The sequence below is a fragment of the Macrobrachium rosenbergii genome, chromosome 25 (genome assembly GCF_040412425.1).
Source record: "Macrobrachium rosenbergii isolate ZJJX-2024 chromosome 25, ASM4041242v1, whole genome shotgun sequence".
Lineage (NCBI taxonomy): Eukaryota > Metazoa > Arthropoda > Malacostraca > Decapoda > Palaemonidae > Macrobrachium > Macrobrachium rosenbergii.
The window spans coordinates 42,457,709-42,483,413 of record NC_089765.1 but is presented as its reverse complement, the minus strand read 5'-3'; the positions used below and the strand labels follow the sequence as shown (position 1 = coordinate 42,483,413).

Sequence of the window (25,705 nt, the reverse complement as noted above, 5' to 3'; positions counted from 1 at the left end):
AATGGAATTTTCTTTTGATTTTTCATTTTTTTTCCAGCAGATGTAGCAAAGTTTTCGTGGTTGGAAAACGGTTATATTTGACAATCTTTTACACATACGTACGCCTATAAATGCACATACAAAGGATGATATATCTCGTTACGTTTTGCTTAACACATGTATAAACCTTAGGATCTACCTGGAAGTTGAATTTGGTTCTTTCAGTGGAATATTTTCAGTAGTGTGGTTTCAAACTGAAATAACAAGTCTGTAAAATATAATGTGGCATAGTAGTGTCTTCTCCTAATAAACACAACTACCTAAGTTATACCTACTGAGTCCAGATATTTTGTCATGATTTGCTATTTACATGATTGATGGATTAACATGATCATTGTATTTGTAAGACATAGTGTTGATAAATGCACTTGGTCACACCCACTCCCGTACACTTTATGTACATACGTTCACTGGTGTTTCTGATATAAGCTACATGTATACACTGTTAGTTTATAAAAAAATTGTTTGTTATTTAAAATTGAGCTCCATCCACTCAAGGGTTGATTGCGGGTTCGAAAGTTAGTTTCAAGACTGCGTGCGCAGATTTCCTTATGGTACATTAAAGTACAGAAGTAACATTTCGAATTTCTCTCGCTCAACACAATGCTTGTGTAGTACTCTTCGATACGCGTTTTTTTTTTTTTACATAATGTGATTGTATACCATTAAAATTGTTCTTTTTAGAGCTGTAGTCAGTTTATTAGTAGAGTATATTCCATCTCCTTGATCCATTTTTCGTTTCCAGTCAAAGTCTTGAATGAATGTCAACATCGTTTGATGCAACATGAGGGGCTGTAACTGTCTTTTGGCGAGCGTGTAATTGTGGTTGTGCATGTGGACTTTGTAAATCATTAAGTACGACCAGATATTCTATATTTTTAAGAGCACCCACAACGATCCACGACCATATCTTGGATGGTATCAAACTTAATCTTATGGTCATGGTCGTAGTAGAGCATCTTCATCGGGGAGAGTTTCCTCGCTCCGCAACAGGGACCGTGTTTGGCGCTGCTGCTGTTCATCTTCTGAATGAGAGCGCTGTGGGCATATTTTTGAGCGTACAAGTAAGGACACTCGCCGTTGCAGAAGTTCGCATCGTAGACCTTGGGTGCTACTATGAAGTCCCATCCCATCTCGACGAAGTTGACCGAGAGAGGGTAACGACAGCATCTATCTGTGTCGTTGTTGGTACAGAAGACGCTGCCGCTGTTTCGGCGGTTGCGCCCTCGACGACTTTCCTCCGTGTGGATCTCAAGGAGAGGCGCCTGCAGGGTAGGTATAAAAGATGAGTGTTAGGTTTCGTTCAGAAACTGAAATAACAGTATTAAAGTTTAAAAAGTTATCTATACATTCGAAATAGAAATTCCGTTTTCCGCCGTCACCCTTATGGTATGTTTTGAGGTAATTTTATTAATAAATTGTGAATACATGTGTATACAAAGTGATGTGTATTTGCAATAAAGCATATCCTGGTTATAATTATTGTGGGAAATCCTGCTTCGATTTAATCTTATTCTCCTCACTTTTATTTCTCTGCATGCTAGAAAAACAAGTATTTGGTATATTGTGAAATCAGCCTCCTTTCAGTCTAACAGAAAACTTGTAGGATGTAGGGAGGAAAGAACCATTAAGGAAAATGGAGAATCCGTGGTAAAGTGGAAAATATTTTTAGGGACTGATGATCCTGGAGACTAAACTTTTATTCCATTTTCAAGTGTAATGGCATGAATACTTCCAAATTGCAAAAAAGGAAAGAATTTGCAAAAATGTGCTGAAGTAAACTCCTTTGGATGCAAGCACGCGAACTATCAAGTTTTCCTTAATTTTGAAACCACTTGCTTAAGCGGTGTTCTAAAAAATAGCCGAGATTTTGATGTGTAAGGGATTAATGCCTTACATTTTTGAAGATGACATTTATGCTATAGCCATCGGGTTATCGAGACTACAGTAGGTTGAGTAAACTGAGGATGGGTTATATTCACTTAAACTATAAATTCATACTGTAGGGTGAAGGGCCACCAGTGTGTTATTTTAGTGACATTCCTTACTGAGAAGCGCATATTTGTGGACAGTCTCAAATATGTAAATGAAAGAACACGCCATAATCTCATGTTCTACAGGAAAGATCTTAAATAATGATGATTATGTCTTTAGCGCCATGGACTTTAAAAAAAATAGCTGGTTTACATTTGACCATTTTTGTCTACTAGACAATTAATTTTCACAGTTTAACAGTATTGCTCATCGTGGTACTGAATATCCAAACGGTTAGCTGTGATTAGTTGAGCAACGCAATTTGTACTTGTATCGAATATAATTTTATGATTTGTGTACATTCTCTAAAGAGCACCCTCTGAATTTTTTATAGCTGGTGGGTGTTAGTCCTAGAAAAACTCATGTAACTCACTTTTAATGAAATGCTTATTTAGACAAATAAGTCTCTAATTTTTGAATTAGCAATTCAAGTAATGCCCATACTGAAGACGATATCAGTTATTTTTGGGCAAAGAGGTCAGTAATAAGAAACATATGACTTTCTTTGTCTAAAAACACAATAACTTTGAAGACAACATGCCTTTGCTGTTTTTGTCGATATCATAATCTTTCCATTATTTTGGAAGTTTTGTCTGGTTTTCCTGGGGAACAGATAAGAAATTATTGAGGCTGCATAATTCACTATGTATGTCCCAGCTTGAGTATTGCGGTCATATGTATTTTCTTGTAAAATTAAATGACAAGAACTCAATGTTGTTTATATGGACCTTCGAATATTCTGCTGTGCACTAAGAACTTCCCCTCTTGAGAGTATTCATATAGATACAGATGAATTACTACTCGATTTGCGAAGAGAATAGTTGGGTGAATAGCATATGTGTGTGTAGAATGAAATCTTCCTCCAATAACTCTTTTATCGAGATTTTAGAAAATGCTGGTGACTCAAGAGATTTATTTAGCCAAGATCCTCCAATCCATTTCAAATTAGATTGAATAAGAAGAAATTTAATATCTTCCTTCCTTGGGTCATACCTGACATTTCCATGCCCGAAATCCTTTTCAAAGGAGAAAATTTCCAATTGAGGTGAGATTGTTCAAAATCAGCAAATGGTGTTGGATGTTGTGTGCTACCTGATAATATCTGTCAGGGCTCTGTAACTCGTTTCATATAGCCTAGTAAAGGAAAATGCTTTGTCATATACTGGGACTTATGAATGCATTCCTTGAGAGTTGTTAATATTTTCTACCCATTTGTCCAAAAAGCTCCACACTTCTTGTCAGGGCAAAACTGTTCATTTCAGCTGTGTTCCCTCACATAGAAATTCGTGGTAATGAGGTAGCAGACAGGAAGCTAAAGAGACCACTTTAAATAATTCTTATGCTTTAAAAAGTGTCGTTCCCTACCACTTTGACAGGAAAAGATCAAGTAGGTCATGCATTTCAAGGAAGTGGCAGGAGAGGTGGCTTTCATCCTTCGTGCTAATAGTAAGAATTATAGAAGATTTAGAGATAATGTTAGCCCCTGGCCTACAAGCTTCGATAGCATTTAACCGAGAGGTAACCGATAGAATGAAGTTGACGTGATTGAGGATCGGGCATATCTGCTCCACTCATAAGAACATTTTAGACTTGCGAGGTGCACCAGTGTGTGTGTTGATTTTGTCAGGTTGCTTTTGGTGGAGCACATTCTGGTGCGCTGCTCTCGATTTGTGAGAAGCAGGAGCAAATATGGCCTTCACCTAAAATAATTTGTTGAGAATTTGAGCTCCTTATAGCCATTTTAAGAGAAGTTTCTGTCTAGTGAAATTTAAATCATATACTCTTAACATATATATTTTACTTTTTGAATTTATGTGAATGGTATGAGCTTAACGTGTGAGTTTTTAATAATTTATAAAGATTCATTATGGCCCAAATTTCATACATACCTTCATTTATTTAAAATTGTCCATTAAGCACCAAAGAGGAGCGTAAATTTGTAAATTGATTTTGTTTGAATATTACTTGCAGGGCATTGTACGGAAATAATAATGGTATTAGTGGGAATTTGTTGAATCGAAAGCACAGGAAATATATGAGTGGCGAAATTTCACCGATTCACTGCTCGGCGTTGGAAACTAGATGAAAATGCAATAATGGATGTTTTTATATTTTGTCGTTATACTTCTGGTACTTGTGCGCCATGTAAATTGGAGACTATTTTTCAGATGCTACACAATTGATCATTTTAGCATGACAGTTACTGTTAAAGGTTTAAATACATTCAGCTTATTGCATTTACTTCTGAGACATGTACACATGTAAGGCCATTATCAAAGGGAGTTCCTTTGTAGTTTGTTGATATCAAAAGTGGAAGGCTTTGCGATAGTTTTCTTAGCCAGAGAACCTTTGAAATTATAAACTGTCTTCCATCAAGTTTGGATGGTACTTTATTGCAATATTTTAGTATCTGTCCGATTGAGTCAGTTTTTTAGTAAAGCTGGTGGTTTTGTGTTTTACGCTTTCAGATATCCATAGTATCGATATCTTCTGCAAATATTACTTATAAAGAGACGGCAATATTTCCTCTTTTTTTCACGCAATATGTTTGTACGTGTACTTTTGTGTTTTGAAGTCATTGGGTACCTAGTTATTAAAGGTGGTGTTGTATGGGAAAAATTTCCTAAACATCTTTGTACGTTAGGGAAAATAATTGACATCAGTGTTTAGGTTGGCATAATTAAGTGATATGCTTTGCCTGTACACTGATTAATAGGAAGATAGTGTACAATACAGTGAACTGTAGTTAACAAGTCGTAGGATAAATAGTTACAAGAAGTTACGTTAATGTCACTTACATTAGATGGAGATTCTGCAGGATCAGTCACTGCCACTTGACGGCCCTGTGAATCTAGAGCTTCCACTACCAAACCAAGGTTTTCTTCGGGTTTGCTGAGCCACTCCTGCAAGAGCTTGTAAACAGGAATCTTCACCCAGTTCCCTTCTAAAGCATCAAATTCTTTCCGTAGTGTCGTTACTTCCTGCAAATAGTTAATTCAGTAAGGAGTTTGTAACATTCTACGATTTTCAGTTACATATAATAAAAACATTTCATCATTAATGGTATATATATGTGCTAGTCTCTCCTAAATGTGAATTATAAGGTGAAATATCACTGTTAGTGGTTGTGTGTGTATATTTGATTGTGCATGTGATGAAATTGTGAACTTGCTATCCAAAGGACCTTTTAACACATTTGACATTCACTCTTTCTCTATACACATACGCACACGTATATATAATGTCTGTATATATGTATACATATACCGTATATGTATATATATATATATATATATATATATATATATATATATATATATATATGTATATATGTATATAATTGTATAATTATGTAACACTTACTGAATGCTGATGCCCATATGGCCTCTATTTTTATATATATATGTATATATATATATACCGTATATGTATGTATGTATATATATATATATAATTATGATAATTATGTAACACTTACTGAATGCTGACGCCCACATGGCCTCTATTTATTTTATGATCATTCCTGACATTGAAGGAAAGACAAGTTTTGTTCTATATTGTTTCATTTACTGTTTTCTGCCGAAAGCGTAGGGCTATTTAGGGCTACTCAAGCACTACAATGAAACCACAGGCCAATGAAAAGGGCAGTAAAGTAAAAAAAATTAAGGTTCGAAACAAGGCTACAATTAGAGTGAAAATAAACCGAGAGGTAAGTTTAATCCTTGAATTAAAGCCTGAAATAGGAATACTTTTCGTCTTTTCTTTGGGAATTATAGGAATGTTGTCTTGCAGTAAAAGACGTTACATATACACCAGCGTACAAAAATAATTGCTTAAAAAAAGACTGCTAAAAACACACACACACGCACACACGTTTTGTTGCTTTAACTCCTACTTTTATCTTATACCTCAGCCGAAGAGGAGGATTTTTCAGGATATATACCGGGAAAAATTGTAGAAATTTGGGTGTGGATACAAGTCTGGCTGGGAATCTTGGATTAAAAAAAAAAATCATGTATATTAGTGCCCAGGGTGTGTTTTTAGAGAGCTTCATGCTGTCTGTGAAAGAAAGCATACATGACGCGAAGCAGTTTGGTAACCAGGCTGATTATCTGGGCTGTGGTTTGGAAGCCATGATTGACCTGTATCATATCTCCGTTCAGTTTTGCTACATGATTACACGCGTTTGGGCAATAACTTACACCAATTAGGCAAGAGCAACTGTATTGAGCTTTCTCCAAGTTTTCCTACCTTATGCTTTACTCATTTTCCAAAATGTTTGTATATATTAAAAATGAGTATAGATGGCCATAACATTGCAGAGCACTCTTTTCAACAAAAGGAATGCTTACAAAGAACAAATAAAAAAAATAAAAGGAGAAAAGAATAACAAACAAGTAAAGATAAATCATCTACCGGGTAAATATATGCACGCATTAAAAGCAATATAGCTCACACAAAAAACCCAAGTCATTGTTGACTGGCTCCGAAACCATGTTACAGCCTCTCCTAGGCATTTGAGCATCATCATTATCCAAGTAGTCAGAAAGACCGTTCGACAATTTTGCAGTAAAAGTAATAAAAGGGCTTTGGTGGCTGGCACTCGGGAGTGATAGGATTAAAATGCAGACTGTGTATATTAAAGATTTATATAATATGACTGTGATCCTAAAACAATAGTCAGCCCCCTTCATGAGAGAATATGGGGTAATGTTAATGAGTTTATTCTATAGCCTAGTGATCATAATACCAAGCACTTGCTTATTGATACGTGGGAAGTTGAGATGGAGAGAGTGATACTGCAAAAGTGGGTCTCCAACTGTTGGTTAACGAGAATAGCAGAGCGACGATCTTCAGGCTGCATTTTGGCGGTGCAACAGGCATGTCAGTGAATGTTGTTGGAACACTTAAGAGACACGAGATAATGTTACTTGCGATTATGCTCCGTTAGAAAAAACTGCTGCTGTCCTACGCGTATGTGTAACGTGAGAAAGTTCAAATCTGAGCCTTCTTAATTGAGTGCAACTCGCAGTTCATCAATGGAGTCATGTTACCAAATGAGTATGTTGACAGAGATTAATGCAAGGGCAGCCTGGTTAAATTTGTAGCGATGATGATGATGCAAGTGGTATTAGTGCATTCTCTCTCTCTCTCTCTCTCTCTCTCTCTCTCTCTCTCTGTGAAAAAATTCGCGCCCTTCATGTGGAGGAGGCCGGACCGAGAAAAAGTAAAATAATTGCACAAAATGTCTTAAGGATGAAATTATAAAGAAAAACCCAGCCTCTTCAAAGCAGGTACTGTAAAGCCTTATTAACATCATATCTGTAATTATTGTTTACAGTTTTACTGAAAAGTTGACAGTTGATTTAATAAATATTTGGAACCCTGTGGCGGTGTGAAAACAAACATTTCTTCTAGAAACGTATGAGGCTTGAGTTTGGAATATATACATTATGTATGTGTATGTATGTATGTATATTATATATATATATGTATATTATATATATATATATATATATATATATATATATATATATATATATATATATATATATATATATATATACATCAGTGCTAAGATCTGTAACATTTTTTCTCTTAATAGTATGTCGGGAATTCGTGTGTTCTTATCATCAGCCCTAGAAAAGGAATAACAAAACTTATACAGAAATACGTTAGCAAAGAGAGTGTAATTTTTTCATTGTACAAAGATACTAGAAACACAAGACGATGATATTTGTTACTTACAGTTATAAATACATTTACAAAGTAAATTTAGTGATTAAACTTATTCAAAAAGGCAGTAAGCATAGTTTTTATGAAGTGGGGATTGTAAACAGAAAAAAGAAATGGAAACTTGATAACAACAAGAATATTTGCAGCACCTGAATTAGGTGAAATAATTGAAGTCAATCAGTTGTTACTAACAGAAAAAAAATGTTACAGATTTTAGCATGGGCCCTTCTTCAAAAACTCTTCGTGTCACGTATATAGTGTATAGTCAGAATTGAGCAAACGTGGCTACGAAATAAGCCAAGAACAGAGTCCTCACACGACAAAGGACTAACAGAAAGTCAAATGAATCATCAACCGGCTAAATATATCCACAGTATCGCTGAGAAAAAGTAGGGCAATGATGACTGGCTCTTGGAAGAAGAATGATGGCCTTCCCTAAGCTTTTGGGCATCGGCATCAATAAACATAGATAACTTTTCGCAGTTCTATAGTAAAAGCACTGAATTATGTTTAATAGGGGTTGAAGTATTGCCGAAGTTTTGATCTCTCTCTCTCTCTCTCTCTCTCTCTCTCTCTCTCTCTCTCTCTCTCTCTCTCTCTCTCTCTCTCTCTCTCTCTCTCTCATATATATATATATTTATATATATATATATATATATATATATATATATATATATATATATATATATATATAATCAATAAGCTTCTAAACGTCCTTTAATATCAATTCAGCTCTACCTCGGAAATAATATATTTTCATATATGTTACCGAAGGGGATTTTTTTAGTTGAAAATAAGTTCGTCGTCTTGTGGGTTCGAGCCCACGAGACGACGAACTTATTATCAACTAAAAATTCCCCTTCGGTAAAATATATGAAAATATATTATTTCGAGTAAGCGAATTGATATTAAAGAACGTTTGTAACTTACTGATTGAATATGAATCACGGTGATGTGATAAAAAAAGTCATATATATATATATATATATATATATATATATATATATATATATATATATATATATATATATATATATATATATATATATATATATATACATACATACATACATACATACATACAGGTTTATGTATATATTTAACGTGTTTGTGTGTTGATTTAGGTGTTTGATGCTGGACATGTCACTCAAAGGAACAAAGAAACGGTATCTTGGAAGTTAAGTATTAAGACGGTCATGATTTGTAATCAATATTATTATTCAGAAGATAAACACCTACTCATATGGCACAGAGCTACAATGGCCTTTGACGTGAAATTCAAGCTTCCAAAGTATACGGTGTTGATTTGAAAGAATTTAAATGTTTTTACAACATGCTCTGTAAAATGCTAAGATCAGGAGTAAATAAAGGAACTCTTAAGATTTTACCCAACACTTCAAGATGTAGGTCAGCTGCTGAAAGACTTAATAGTTTTCATGGTCACCGAATATCGGGAAAATAGAACATTGAATGTAAATATGGAATGGGAAGGGATACAAGCAGTCACTGTAGTTAGCATGGAGTAAATGTACTGGAGAAGAAGTGATGAATTCCATAGTCAGTGAAACAAAGGCCTGCGAAAGGCTTGGAAGAGTGCCCGGGAAACAGTAGTCGGGATACAGGAAGATTGTTCGAGCTGCTCCTTGATGGAAGTGAAAATGATAAGGAAAGACTTGGAAGATGTTGAGGTGAATTTTTGAACTCTATATGTAGTGCAAATAGGCTGGAAAGGAGAAATATAAAGACAACAGTGATGTTGATAAGTAAAGAAAAAATACATCATTCCTTTGTTGTTGAATGGAGGAGGAAAGTTTTGTGAAAAGGTCATGTAATTCAGAAATCTTGGGAAGAAAGATGTTAAGGAGATTCTGAAAATACCTTTTATTTTACGTTCTAGTGGTAATCTACCACAGGGGCCCTAATTTTCAGGAAGAGATTGGAAGTAATTTACACTCTATTAGTGTGTATTCTAATAATTTTCCAGGTGCATGAAGCGGCGGGATCGTCAAAGTTTTCGGTAGATCGTGTTCATCCGCGGTAGCTCCGCTTATTTATGATTATTACTATTTTGTGTTTACTCTAGATACACGTATACTTGTATATATACATATATATTAATATACTGTATATAATCGCTGTAGAAAATAGTGATACAACTGTATTTTCTCGATGACACTCTTGATTGCCAAATGTAGGAAATCCATCAGTTGACATATTTTGTTTCACTCTACAACAATTCACAGAAACCTCCACAGGATATTGTGACCTTTTCTTAAAATGCTCATTTCCTCTTTATCTTGGCCATTGACGTGCGCTCTAAGAGCATATGAGTATCACTTCATACTTCCAGTACATTTTATGCCTCATCCTCAATGTTGAATTTGAGACACCGTGTTTCCCTGGAATTTTCTCCAAGAAAAACGTTAATTCCAGTTCCCCATTCCCACACTTAAAAGTCATACTTACTGCAGGTATGATACCATCTTTTTATTGTTTAATGTATAAAAGATTGCGCTTCATCCTCATGTTTTTTAATTAGTAAGACGTTTAACCCCAAAAAAGCTAGTTTCAAAGAAAAACAAGACAAATTGCAATGACTGTTTTCTTTTTGATTGCGATATAATCCTCTTTTTGGATATTGAAAACCTATTACTCCGGAACCCCAATAATCCAGGGCATTTCATGATTTCCAAAGCTTGCAAATCATGCATCCCTTTCACCAATATACTGCCTCCCATTCTCTTTACACGCTCAGGCAACATAACCGTATCTGATATCTTTTTTCGAACCTCATTCTTCTGTGTACTATATGCAGTGGCCACATTTCTGTTCATCAATGAAGGGTAGATTGTAATTTAACCCTCAACCAAGTAATATCTTTATCAATCTCATGAGCTTTATCACTCATTCCATACTGCGCTGCTACAGGTTCTTCAGATAATTCTAGATTTATTAACGTGTTTTCATGTATTGCGAGCCATATGGGTAAATTAATGTCACCACACGCAGTGATATTAAAGTGATATGCCATTGAATTAAAGGGAGAGATCCTGCAAGAAAAAACATATTGAAGTAAAAGATTTTGTAAGAAAACTTAGTTTCTTCCGCCAAAGTGGTTATCATTAATTGAAAAGAAAATGCCCGGTCTCATTGGAGACAGTCTTGTTCTTGAATTGGTTACGGTAAAGAATTGATACACTTTGTCTTTCAGACTCACTTCAAACATTTTGATTTTGAAATTTCAAGAAATAAAACAATTAAGAGAATAGGCCGCATTAATCGAAGCTCGCTCGCTTTCTCTCTCACACACACACACACACACACACACACACACACACACACACACACACACACACACACACACACACACACACACATTATTTCGTTCATTATCTTGTTGTTTTCACTTTATATTTTAATGGCATAATAAATAAATATGTACATGAATGTTATGTCTATATAGCCTAATAATTTTTTTCTTTAAACTTCTAGTCTTCATTAGCCCCATGCGGCTTAGTGCTGATGACGTTTGCAAATCTCCATTTAATTATTAATGGAAAACTATGCAAATAAAGATCCACAAATTTGAAAACCGTGAATTCTCTGAGCGGTGGGAAATACAGATTCAAAAATTCATCGACACTCATTGGTTAAGGTAAACATATTGGACTATTCTGTACAATGAAAGTAATAAATACTGGGTGTTGGCAAACTTGAATGGTGCCTTATTTTCATATATATATATATATATATATATATATATATATATATATATATATATATATATAATATATAATATATTTATATATGTTAATGTTTGTATATAAGTTTGGCTTCTATAGAAATCCAAACTACTTGACAGGCCCAGACAAAATTTTGCACACGGCCTCTATGTCACCCCAGACAGGTATTTAACTGAAAGTCAAATCCCTACCCCGTGACAGACAAAACAAATGAAATTTTCTTTTTTACGTCACCTTTTCCTTCAGTTTTCTAGGTTTATTCTCATTTTCACCTGACTCGTCACCTTTTCTTCTGGCCCTGCCAGAAGCATGATCAACTTACAAAAATAAATCCCCTATAATGTCAATTTTTATCAGAATTTACATGAATGTTGATCATAATTTATGATAATAACTAATATGATTTTTATTACCTCGATAAAATCTACATTGAAAACTAAATCGATCATTTTTTTCTAACGTAATCGAAGCCAAGTCCGTGCATAGTAATGGCTTAACGCAACTATTTCAGCCAGCAGAAACTGCCAACAAACTCATTTGCCCGCCTGTTTATACATATGGTTGAAGACGTTATATGATATAATAAGTAAATAAACACATTCCCTTTTTGCATACGGTGTTAAAATGGTCCTACACATGATTCTATGTCATTTATTACACACCATCATCATGTAGAGAGAACAACACATTGTTCGCTGTGCTGGAATAATCGAAATATCACCTTGGAAACTCCGGCAGTTAGAACTGATTATTGTGTGAACTGGCAAAAAACTTCACTGCATACGAAAGATAAGTTTCTTTTCATGTTGCTTGGTACTGATTACCTGGAAGATAATGATTGAAAATTCTAGATAAAAACTTTACAGGAATGTAGGTCATTACTTTTGGAAATCTTTTCCAAAAGACGCTTGGAGGGTAAATGTATTAGATGTAAATAGGGATTTAAGAAATGGCAACTACTGCACTTGGAGTCGCATTGTTCACAGCTTACACAACACATCAATTCAAACCTTTTTATGTGATTATACACAGTAAAGAATAGTACTCCCATCATTTAGGAAAATAAAATTATTGTTTATGGCTATATATTAGAATATACATTCATTTGTATCTTGTATCCATGTGTATTTATTCAAAACAATAAATACCTATTGCCTAACATTCCTTTAAGAAGGGAAAGATTTTGTTTGATTCATGATTATGTTATTGTATGAATTGACCAAGTTTATAGATGCCGTACGTGTAACTTTATACATAATTCTACGTTAAGGAATTTCATGTCATTGTAAACATAATGAGTTGTAATTTATTATGTTATATGTTAAAAGTCCCTAAAACCAATATAAAAACTATGTATCACAAGTTGAAGTTAGCCCTATAAGAAAGTGTTTTGCCACTTTTTTCTTAATATGATGAGGGGGTGAAAGGTAACTTTGCGGCAATTCACTTAATACTAGGAAAGAAGTAAAAAGGCGTGACGAAGTATAGACTAAACATTTTTGTCAAAAGACGACATCTATTCTCATACAAAATGAATGAGTTTAAATTAGAACTGAGGGGTTGGTTCAGTTTTTCATGAATTGGACAATGAAGTTTGCTTTCATTATAGTAAAGCATATAAAAAGACATCATTGGCCTAGGCCCGTACCAAATTGTCTGTATCACTTGGAAATATTGTTTTAGATTTTTATCATATGATTTGGACTTATAATGGCCTACAAAAAGCGTTGAAGGGCCTAACAGTGAAATGAATAAGCCTATACATAATTTATTCATATTCTGATGAGAGCATCTGAGATGCTTCCCAGATGAAGTACAGCAGCAAACTGTCACGAAATTGACGCTAACCTGTCCATGTGCAGTTACCTGTCAGTCTGAAGATATTTAGGTAAAACCATCAGTTCATACGTTCTGGTGAGTGGACTGTCTCCGCCCACAAACTTTTGTCTACACGCTAAGTTTTAACGACAGTTTTGATGAACTCACAGAAGAAATGACAGGTAAACTTGGGGGTGTTAGGGAGGAGAAAGCGGGAGAGAGATGGTTTATTGAATGTGTGTGTGTGAGTGTTTCATGCATAAGTTGCCATCCACAACTCGAGTTAAAATACGAAAATATGAATGTGCCAGCGAACATTGTATTTTTTCCACTGGTGCCACCCGTTTTTAAAGGACAGCTTAATGTTGAAGATATCAATGTCCTTCCCTTGTAACACTATAGAACCTAATGCTAACACTTCAACATTTTTTTAACTCTATATCTGTTCCTTCCCTGTTCCGCCCTTCTTCTCATAACATAAACAGAACCTCTAATTGCTAACAGTTAATTACCGACCACATTATACATCAGTAGCATTGCATTTGTCAACTTTGTTATAAGCTTCTGTTTTGTCATTATACGCCAGATATAGCTTTTCCTTTTACTATAACATCAACCAGAATTGTATATAACAAATATGTGATTCACTCATTATATTTTCTCTCTAACCGAACCCTCCCCTATCCTTGTCATTCCTGTTATATGTCTTACTTTCTCAATTACTATACATATCTCCTCTGCACACGGGGCCAATCATTGCCCTTCAGTTGAGTGGGACTCTACTGAATGAGTCTGAAGCTTTAAATATTGTAGGTATAACTTATGACTCACATCTTACCTTTGAGAAACATCTAATGAAATTTTTAGCAAATGTTGCACGAAAGTTAGGAATTGTACGTAAGGCCTCATATATTTATAACAGCAGTAAAATCAGTGCAACCTGTTGTAGGTCATTTGCCCATCCTTTACCAGATTATTGTTCTCCAGTGTGGATGTCTGCTTCTGCCAGAGATTTATCTTTTAGATAGAGTGGTTCTTGGTGGTAGGTTTCTGTTTCCTAACAGTAGCACTTATGAGTTGGACCATCGACGGGTGGTTTCTTGTTTGTCAGTTTTTCGTAAGCTGTATTTTAACAGAGATCTTTCACATTCACAGTTGATCCCTGATCCCCTTTCCCTGCCGAAAGCAACCAGATTCGGTGAACAGCAGCACCATTATGCAGTAAATGTGTCGCACTATCGAACTTCTCAGATCCAGAGGTCCTTTATTCCTCACACTGTTCTGCTGTGGAACAGCCTCCCTGAGGATTTCGTGTGATTGGAACTTCAGAAGTTCAAGCGAAGATGCAATGCATTACTACCCTAATACAATTCTCCTTGAATCAATAACTTAATTGCATTTTTATTTATTTATTTGTTAATTTGTCTGTTTAATCGTTTTTTTTTTGTTTGTTTGTTTCCCTGTACCTTCTGTTACTTCTTTCAAATGAACACCATATTCTTTGGGAGCTTATATTATAAGTCAGTGGCCCCTGTGGGCTTCTTCCATATGAATAGGGTTCATTACATGCTTTTATTTAACTTGATTTCTGTGTCTGTCTGTCTGTTCAGGGCAAAACTTGTTCTCTTCGTCCGATGGACTTGAAATTTTGCATGGTTACTCAATCCCGCTGACAATACAACCTTACATGACCAGCAGGTCAGCAGAGACTTCTAGTGACCTCTCCCAATATCTCAGGATTTGTGTGAAGTGAATAAACCTTTGGATTTTTCATACCATCTTTGACTTGTAGAATAAGTTAATAACTCTCTACGGATTTTTCAAGCCTTCTTTGGCTCGACAGGATATCAAGTTCAATTTCGTTCGCTACAATCATAAATCTGTTACAATTTCTGTCAAAACTAAAAAGTATAAAATAAAATAAAAAATTGTAAAACGCCTTTATTAAAATGCACTAAAAAAAAAAAAAAAAAAGTTTTGAAACCAGGATTTTCTTACAATTAATCATGCCTACAAAAATAAAAGCGTGGACGCCAAACATGGAAGGAAATGCTACAAGAAAAGAAATATATATGTATTTTTTTATTTCTTGTATAGCATTTCCTTCCATGTTTGGCGCCTACTCTTTTGTTTTTGTAGACATGTTTAATTGTAAGAAAATCCTGGCGTTTCAAAAAATTATTTCACTTTTTAGTACATTTTAATAAAAGCGTGTTTAAAAAAAATATTTTTCTGATTAATAATAATAATAATAATAATAATAATAATACACACCTTAGGCAGTCACACATTATCTTATCACTAACATACTGTAGCATCTCTTGTATTTCCATCAACTTATGTTGCTGTTCATATCTCTCAACCTTTTTCTTGCAACCGTCACTTTTTAAGTAATCCCAGATTTACATGCACTCTGCTAGTGTAACATTCAGATACGATGTATATACTGCCATATGTCTCTTTTATATTTAAAATGCAGTGGCCGAAGTTACTGTAAATTGAGTGGGCAGTTTAAAAACTGAATTATATTTGTGGCCAGAATAAAATAAAAATATTTTCTACATTTTTCCGTAGAAGGAAGAAGACTTTGAGTATGTTAAACGAAGGGAAACGCATCTTCGTAATAGAATTCCGCTAGGAAAGTTTGCTAGTGCAATATCTTTATGTCGACATTTCACAGTAAGCTTGATATAAAGCTATAAATGCTGTGCATACATTAGTACTTATTTTCTTTTTCCATTTTTCTTACATTGTCTTATCATTTTTCATTTACTAAAATTACAATTGTTTTTCGTTTTGATTTGACCCCAGTTTAACCTTCATGACTTGCCATTGGAAGGATAAACCTTTTATGATATATATTGTTCATTGCAGTCTAAATCTGTTTGGCCTGTCGCTTGTTTTGCTATATCTGTGGAGGTTTGGAAGTGATGATCTTGGATTCTGTATATACAACAAATTTCCTTGATTTGTAAATATGTATAATGTTTGTGTTGCTCGACAAACAAGTAATAAGAAACCTTATACCTGTAAATACGTTGTGTGGCCCTGTTGACATACTACATATACTTGTATATTTATAAACGTGCAGCTGGCATTTACGAAAAATACAATTGGAAGGAGACAGTATGTAAGTTAGCACAGAAGCAGCCGTCGGAGTTCCTTAACGTTCTCATAATGGGAATTGTATTTTAAAATATTCTGCTTTTACTTCTGTCAAAAAAGAAATATGCGAAGTTCCTCTGTTATTGCTCTTAGCTTAAAGGAATTTTGTGTTGCAATGTAGCAGCAACGAGACTTTAAAATAGGGTTCTTTTATTGAGATTCTCATGTGGGAAATTGTGCATATGCGCCTGGTGCCCTCATGTCAATTCGTCGTGTTTCGTAAGCAAGCTTTCTTGGAGGTAGTGAGAGGGAATGATTGCTTGTGCATACTGTTTAGTTTCCAATATTACAGATATTGTCCTTTTACGAGTGTTGAGTAAATATATACAGTATATATATATATATATATATATATATATATATATATATATAGTTATTTAGATCTGTGTGAACTAATTGACAGTAAATAAAACGTTTAGATACGAAAACTAAGGGAACACAGAAGTGATAGGATTTCATAGTTTACAAATCGGAAGGAATGGGTAATCAAGGTGAGTGAATGTTGTTCACAGTCTCCATAGTGTTTGTGGGAGTGAAAGATTAGAGTGGTCGCATTTATTGAAGCTATATATCGGAAATAGGAAGCTTTCTCTTTTTCCAGGTCTCTTCTTTCTAATTTTTTTTTATTCGAGTAACTCCTAGCCTCCCGTGAATGTTATGAAGATGGCCATCTTCATTACATTTAGTTGCTGGCTTCGAATGTTGTGTGCAGTTTAGTCCCTCATTTGGTGTTAAGAGTCCGAACATCTCTGAAGTTTGATTGCTTTTGTTCATATGTATTAATTTTGATGTCAGTATACTGCATAGTAAAGAGTCTATCTATCTATCTATCTATCTGTTCTTATATATATATATATATATATATATATATATATATATATATATATATATATATGTGTGTGTGTGTGTGTGTGTGTGTGCGTGTGTGTGTAGAGTAGAGAGAGAGAGAGAGGAGAGGCAATGACTTGTTTGGTCTTAAAATTGCTTAAGTCAAGTGCATTTTATGTTTTCATGGCTGTAGAATGTCTTTATGGATGGAGTGATATGAGCAGTCAGGGGGAGATTAGTAGATAAAGGTGCGAAGCTATGGGATTAGAAAAGTGAATTGGGCAAGGAATGCTTGATGGTTGGAAATGAAGTAGTAATGACTGGACTAGCAAAAACTACTGAAAATAATGAAAACAAAAATTAGAATGGTTTACAAGAGAAAAGAATGGAACATATTTGTGAGCATGAGGAAGGCTATAAGAGTAAATGAAAATCAGAATGAAGGAAAAATAAGATTTTTATATAGATATTTTTGAGCACATAACACTAATGATGTAGGATGAGAGAAGAAGTTGTAAAAGAGATGAAGCAAGATAGGGAGGAGAGTGTATGCAAATAATTGTGAAAAAAGCGGAAAGGTCTAAGGGAGCCAAGTTCAGAAAGTATGGAAGGATTGGTGAACCAACTCTCCTTTATCAGAGAAAAGTGTGGACGTTGAATTTGAGTGAAAGTATGAAAAATTTGGGGATATGTAGAAGAGTTGGCAAAAAGCTTAGCATAGGTTATGGATAGGTCAGAGTTTAGATATTGTTTAGTCTTGTGAATGAAAGCCAGTAGGTTGGTGAAAAAGCATATAATTAGGACTGCTAGGAAAGAGGTGGTAAGGAGGTTAGAATGGGCTAGATAGATGATGTGGAGGCACCAGGTATGAATGACATAATTTGTGTAGGAAATTCATTGAGCTTCCAGTTAGCCTTTTGTTAATACGAGGATACAAAACCTTATTTTATTGTCAGTTTTTCTTCAACCAGTGACGCATGTAGACTTATTCACGCTGTCATTATAGCTGTGTTTGAGGCTGCGCTTTCTTGTATTCATATGCCTGAACAGCTTGTATGTCTGGGATTTTCTTGTCCATTGTGTTTGCGGTGTGTCTTTTTAGTGATGGTGCCAGAGAATTCTGTCCTTGTAAAGATGATGAACACGCATGCCTAGATATGATAGACTGTGTTTGAGGATCAAGGTGGTGGCCGCCTTTGACTCTCACTCTTTGTGTTCAGCCTGCAAACCCCAAGAAGGTTAGGTGTCCCTGACTTGTTCAGAGTGTGCCGCTTGGTCTCCTTCCCTAGGATAGTGTATGTCTTCAGAGGGCAATACAACTCCAGCATCTCCTCTTTCCATTCAAATGCCTCCATCCCTCCATCCCATCTGCCCTCCTGTGTGAGGTTGGGGAAGTAGTGTTCAAGACAACCAAGTGGAATTTTCGACAAGACTGGAAGTGAGGGATTCCCATCACATCACAGTAATGATCTCTGATTCTCCTGTGGCCAGATTTGGACATCCCAGGTAAACTTTCCCTGTTTTCTTCATCAGGAGCAGTTTTGGGTAATTCTTCCTTGTCTTCTTTCATCAAGAGCAAAGCCCACAAACCTGGCTAAAAAGCTTGCCAAAATATGGTAGCTCTGGTGTTTGCTTCATCTTGTGAAATTATAATAGGGATGGAAGGTACAGGTATTGTGCCTCCAATTGCTTCTCCAACTGTGGGTGAGGCATGGTGCCTCCCTGGCCAGGTCACTGCTTGGTATTATGCTGCATCATAACACACTCAGTGCAGCACCATTCCGCTCACTGCCTGGTGACACACTGACTCTTGCAAAGTCAGGGCACAAGCTGGCACAGAATAGATAGTGCACACTTACGCTTGCAGGCAGTGATGAGGTGTGGCCAGCTTGACTGGTTCTGCTCACTCAGCACTGCACAAGGGCCGAAGGTGCAGGTGGGTGCGGTTTTATTCCTCTTGGATTGGGATACTGTGCTTGGGCCTCAGCCTAGCCACAGTTCACATTTTCAGGGGCGGAAGAGAGGTTAGGATATATTCTCCTCTCTGTGTCAGCAGAGATGTCTGCCAACATGGCCTTGAAATGGAGAGATTGGGCAAGAAGACTTCATCGAGTAGGTATCTAACAACAGCGCAGTCTATCTCTGTGTAACTAGTCCATCAGAGGGATTTCCATGCTCTTGAAGAGTAAGATTCGGGTAACCATTGTGATGAGGAGGTTGGATGCACTTTGCAAGGTCTTTTGAGATGGCCCCCGGAAACTGCAGCAGGCCTTCAGGTTTGGTTGCACCATCAACATCAGGCTTTGAAACAGGACAGTCAATTGTTTAGAGGGAGACTAGGCATCCATGAGATGTCTTCGTTTGGAAGAAGCCAGGATTTGACCTGGCCTTTTTTTCCCGCTAGGCATGGCTTTAGATGGAAAGAAGGGAAGAGGAAGAGGAACAGTTGGCTGCTCAGGAAGGCCACTGTACTCTCCTACTGGTTAGTGTCCTTTAAGGTGCCTGCAGAAACTGCAGCACATCATGTTCGGCTGCGCATCAACATCAAGCTTTGAAAGGAGACAGTCCTCAGTTAGAGCCAGACTAGCCCTCATGAGATGTCTTCCTTTGGGAGGAGCCAGCATTATCCCCAGCCCTTTCTTCCCTCCAGACATGACTTTAGAAGGAAAGAGGGAAGAGGAAGAGGAACTGAGTTGGTTGCTCAGGAAGGCCACAGAACTCTCCCACCGTGCAGTGTCCTTTAAGGTGCCTCAGGAACTGCAGCAAGTCTTCAGGTTCAGCTTCACCATCAACATCAGACTTTGAAAAGGGACAGTCCTCAGTCAGAGCCAGACTAGTCCCTCTTGAGATGTCTTCCATTGGAAGGAACCAGGATTCGCCCCAGCCCTTTTTTCCCCTCCAGGCATGGCTTTAGAAGGAAAGGAGGGAAGACAAAGTGGAACAGAGTTGGTAGCTCAAGAAGGCCACTGTGCTCTCCCACTGTCAATAGTTGGGGCTTGCGTTCTCACACTGGACAACTTGGCAGCAACAAGAAGGGGGACCCATAGGTTGTCAAGGTCCTTCAAGATAAATGCAGGCTTGCTCCCTGTCAAAGAAATCACCTCCCACAGTCTCAGAGACCAATTACCTTCACCATGTACTTGCAGGGCTCAGCGAGATCATCCATCCTGGACATGGAGGTGCATATTAGAGAAAGGGGCCTTGGAAGTCATAGATGGCTGTTCTCTGGGCTTCTATAGTCAGATTATCCTGGTGGCACAAGCAACTGAAGGCTAATCAACCCCTTTCATCTAAATGGTTTCATATGCCAAATGCTGTTCAAGATGGAAACCCCAAATTCCATGTTAACTTCCACAGGAAAGGGAGACTATCATGCTGTCCTTGAACCTAAAGGATAAGTATTTCCAGGTCCTCATTCATCCATGCTCAAGGAAGTACCTTTGCTGTATGATTCAATGACGTCTGTTCTTCCACCACATAATATTTGTTGGAAAAGTCTTCCTAGTTTTTATTTGTCTGTACAACCTAACTCCTGCAAAAAAAATATTTACTAGTGTTTGCAGATACTCTTCACTCTCCCCTAGTCAATGCTGTATCATCTGTGATCACTAGCCATTCCATCTGTCTCAGTCCCACTTTTACATCAACCCAGTTATTCTTACATTATATATTAAGTATGTTTCACTTCTATAATAAAACTCTTAGTCACTGCATCAACAACTTGTATCTTCTATGCCAAATATTCTCAGCAACCTCCACACTGCCACTATCCTTTCGATCATGAGCTCTTTATATATGTTATGTACAGATTTTTCCATCTGCTTTCAGTCTTCTCAGATGACTGTTTTATAACAAATACTTGATCCACTGACCCTTTATATATTATTTAAACCTATACTGTTCTTCCCCTATAAATCCTTCTGTCACCTGTTTACATTTTTCATCAAAATCCAACTATTTACCTCCTAAGGTATCCTTAGCAATAATATGCCCAGACATCTTCCAGTCTCCTTTATTTTATATACTAAGGAACAATAACTCCTTTCACCCATTTCAGAATGTTTCCTTATCCATATATACCTTTTCAGACTCAGTTGTTCCATTCAGCCCCACCTTCACCACTGTAGTGCAGCATCTCACTTGTAATTCCATGAACACCTGATATCTTCCCATTTTTTAAAATCATAGTTGCCCTTGTTTACATACTCAAAAGTCACTACTGGTAGATTTCTCAAATTTGCATCATTTAACTTTGTCATTCTGTCCTTCGTATTCAACAACTTCCCAGATTACTTATCCCATCGAGCCAAACAATATCTCTCCATTTGCATCTTTTATTATGAGATCTGTTTACTCATTGAACTTTATCGTTGCATTTACTGCTATACAGAATAACTTCGTGTTAGCACTTTTTCTGTCTCACTGTATTTCTGACTACTTTTCCATTATCATGTATGCTTGAATGTTATTTTTTTTCTGTCATTCAAATAATGTTTTTTTTTCCTTCACTAAACTTCTTTTTTGCCCATTTCACCATTTGTTTTTTTTTTTCCTCTTTTAACCCTCCCATAGCCATAAGTACTGCCTCCTCATTCTGTGGCCTATCTTTGAATTTTTCATGCCTTGATGTAATCCTTCTGCCCCAGTATTTTCTATCTTCAATTATTTTTCTCCCATTTTCTTGCTATAGGTTTTTCTGACATAGTTATCAAATTTAATTCCATATACAACCACATTTTCTCTCTCTCTTGCATATCGAGCTTGTGTCCATCTTAACTTTGAATTAAAAAAGTAATTATCAGATTACCTCTAAACACTCTTCTCATCATTACATACAGTTTGTTCAACATTTTTTCTTTCCTTAGAGTACGAATATTTTTCTTTAAAAACCATGTATTTCCAGTTGTCAGGCCTCTTTTCAAACACATTTCCAAAAGGTGCATTCCTTCATCATTTATTCCAGGCTCTCTAAGTCATCCACTTTTACACTTAAACAATGTAGTGCAACCACACTTTCATTTTCTTCAAACCCAACTAAGCACAGATCAGTCTCTCCTAAAAACACTTGTTTCCCATTCTTTTCCATGTCTGTGCCACACCTCACTTTTATAATTTTTTTCTCTTGCCAAACTCAATCATACTTATAAAATACATGTATTTTTTTTACCCATCCCCAGTCTTCTTGGCATACGAGCACTTCCCCCTTCCCCCTTTTAACTCTACATATTGTAGCTTCCTTAGACACAGTTACTATTTTGCATATCTTCTCTTCTGCAATCCATCCAAATTTACCATCAGAAAGTGCCTGGATAAGAAGATCCCATTCCTGGATACTTTGATCCAGGAGGAAGGCACCTGGTACAGGACCATGTCTGCAACAAATCGACAAATTATATATATATATATATATATATATATATATATATATATATATATATATATATATATATATATATATATATATATATATATATATATATATATATATATATATATATATATATATATATATATATATATATATATATATGTGTGTGTGTGTGTGTGTTCTTGAATACAAGAACGGAGTGCCCTGATGCATATAAAAGGTCGGTAATTGGCGTGTACAATAACAGGGTACTCTCACTGCTCGGCATAGCTCCAGGAACATGTAGAACTTGATAGAGTCTGCCTTCTAGCAACCAGTATCAGGTAAAGGAATACAGAAAAATGGGTAAACACAAAAATGGATAAATACCAAAATAGCAAGGTAACAGTGTAGGAAGATGGCAGGATCCTTGTCTAGTATAGAATGGACTACCTCGTAGGTTGGTAGTGCTGCCAGTGCACCTCATGTGGTGCACTGTAGGCATTACTTAAGGTTCTTTGCAGCATGCCTTCGGCCCCTAGCTGCAACCCCTTTCGTTCCTTTTACTATACCTCCTTTCATATTCTCTTTCTTCCATCTTGCTTTCACCTCTCTCCTAACAATTTATTCATAGTGCAACTGCGAGGTTTTCCTCCTATTACACCTTTCAAACCTTTTATTGTCAATCTCTGTTTCAGCGCTGAATGATCTCATAGGTCTCAGTGCTTGGCCTTTGGCCTAAATTCTATATTCACATTCAATTCAGTTCAATACTGGTTGGACTATGGCACCATGAATGTGATGCAAGTGGGACCAAATATTCAGAATGAAACTAGCTGGCCCAATTTCAGGGCAACTCAGACCACTTATGAGACAATTCTGGCCACTTTAGAGAGTTTGCCAACAAAGAGAAATTTTGAGTAAAGATAGCCAAAATGGTGTTAACGGTTAACTTTTGTGAAAAGATGTGCGAATTTTTGTGGTCACAGGTAATGTGTGGGTTCATAATTTTCTGTGTATATCTGTAACAAACATCCAAAATAAATTACTAAATATCCGCAAATGTAAATATTCAATAGCTGTTCCTTTGACTCGTATTTATGACATTTATATCAAGGAATTGGTGATGAAAACAGACAGGGCCAATGCATATGCCAGGAAGAAATTATCACCTATACTGGCAGTACAATGACTTACTGTAACTACCTTGAGGAAGTGCCTGCATTATCATAGAAATCAGGGGGTCTTGTTTCAACACTACACTGTATGGTATGACAGAAGACCTATAGTGAACATGAACTTCTGCAATCAGTAGAAAATATTATGACAGTAAATACCACTTGGTGATTGGGGATTGCAGAAGCATATCTATAGTTACAAACGCTCACACCAGTGTAGGCAGTATAACATTACATTCTCTATCCAACCGTGTGACAGAGGACCTTGGATGTCTAGATGGTAACCCACACAGTGAGAATAACCTTATAGATAAATATCTTAGTGGTGGAATACCTGGCTCATCTGACCTTTGTGGCAGCCAATCGGAATCAAGCTCTTCTTGTGGTCAATAAGCAACGATTGGACACTATTCTAGCTGCACCTAACAACATACACTGCTGAACTCACTTTTTAAAAGGATTTCTGTTGCTGGTACAGTCCAGAGGTTCACACCAGGATTTATGTATTCTTCAACTCTTCACCAAACTTATGGGCTCTTGCTGGCATAAGCCTCCTTCATCCAAACCTCGCCTGGGCCTGGTATATTTTGTTCCAGTATAAGTGCGTATTGTGAGTGAAAACAAATTAACTCACAACTAATTAAAACTGGGAAGCTTAGATTGCACCAGTTTTTTAACAGTAGTGTTCAGAAATAATTGTAAATAAGAAAAGAATGGTGATACAAGAAAATCTTGGCCATATAAGAGAGGACAGTACAGAGAAAGTAATGGCAAGCACTTACCGTTTTATCTAGTAGGTCTGTGTTATTAATGCGGTATATTTTGTAAACTGTGATAGGAACTTGTCTGTCGAGTTCTGACCGCATGGGTTTGAGCCAAACGTGTAGGATGGCTCTTTTGACTCTTGTCAGGAGTGTCCCGTGATCTAGTTTGAAATAGAGTGCATTCATGTCCGCTGGAATTCTGAGCCCCGCTGGCGCTGCAAAAAAGACAGATAAGGATCTTTATTAGGATTAGAGAATTTAATATTTAGTGTTCATTTTAGACATTTCTTACAAAGTTAATCTTACAATATAGATTCCCTAAGTCCTGAAATATCAATTTGTGTCCAAATTTTATTTTTGGCTGTTATATTTAACATATTTCGATGTTTTCTTAGAGTAACTTTTCAGTGTCATTTGAAGTTAATGATTAATAATGTAATTTGCTCCTTAATTTTCTGTTGATTATTCAGCAGTGTAACATTCGGAAAATGAAAATTCAATTGACATAGAATAGGCTTGAGTTTATTCTTTATGGATAGTAAACAACTACTTTACTAAAGGAAACTGAAAAATGTATACAAAAAATTGTGCTTTTATCTGTACTACTACTCATTAACGTTAAAGGTGAAAGAAAAAACTTTTCTTGCTTTTATATAGTTCTCTTGAAACACAGGGTGGGTTAATTTGATTAGGTACATTTTTAGTAACATTTTCTACCACCACTTTTGTTTTCTGTTACAGTCGTGATTTTTCCAGTACACCAGTGAAAGCAAGGATTGTTGAGAAAGGCTTTAAAGAAAGCGTTGTTGGTTTATGCAGGGTGTGATGTTCTAAGCGGATGGCAATGGCATACTAGTAACGTAATGGTATGAATGTTAAATAAACCATGTTTGAAATAAAAAAAAAAATGTATACTGCTGGCAGCATTTCTGGGGACAAATAACCGATCAGTTTCTTCAATACAGTCAATCCGAAGGAATGGAAATGAAATAAAGTAGAGGGATTATTTCATTTATAAAACAAGTTCATAGATGACATTCTGTAAGCATGAAA

General features: G+C 36.1%; 1 protein-coding gene across 2 annotated transcripts in view; it reads right to left on the bottom strand.

Moving 5' to 3' along the window:
• Nucleotides 1–190: 190 nt before the first annotated feature.
• The window catches only part of myo (myoglianin), an 87,475-nt gene continuing 61,960 nt past the window's right edge, over nucleotides 191–25,705 (bottom strand). For both annotated transcript variants that reach the window (XM_067127494.1, XM_067127493.1), the window contains exons 2-4: nucleotides 24,671–24,867; nucleotides 4,872–5,054; nucleotides 191–1,304 (exon numbers count right to left, since the gene is read on the bottom strand). In XM_067127494.1, the coding sequence (XP_066983595.1) occupies nucleotides 918–1,304; nucleotides 4,872–5,054; nucleotides 24,671–24,867 (767 nt within the window). In that variant the 3' untranslated portion in view covers nucleotides 191–917. The remainder of the gene's footprint in view (nucleotides 1,305–4,871; nucleotides 5,055–24,670; nucleotides 24,868–25,705) is intronic.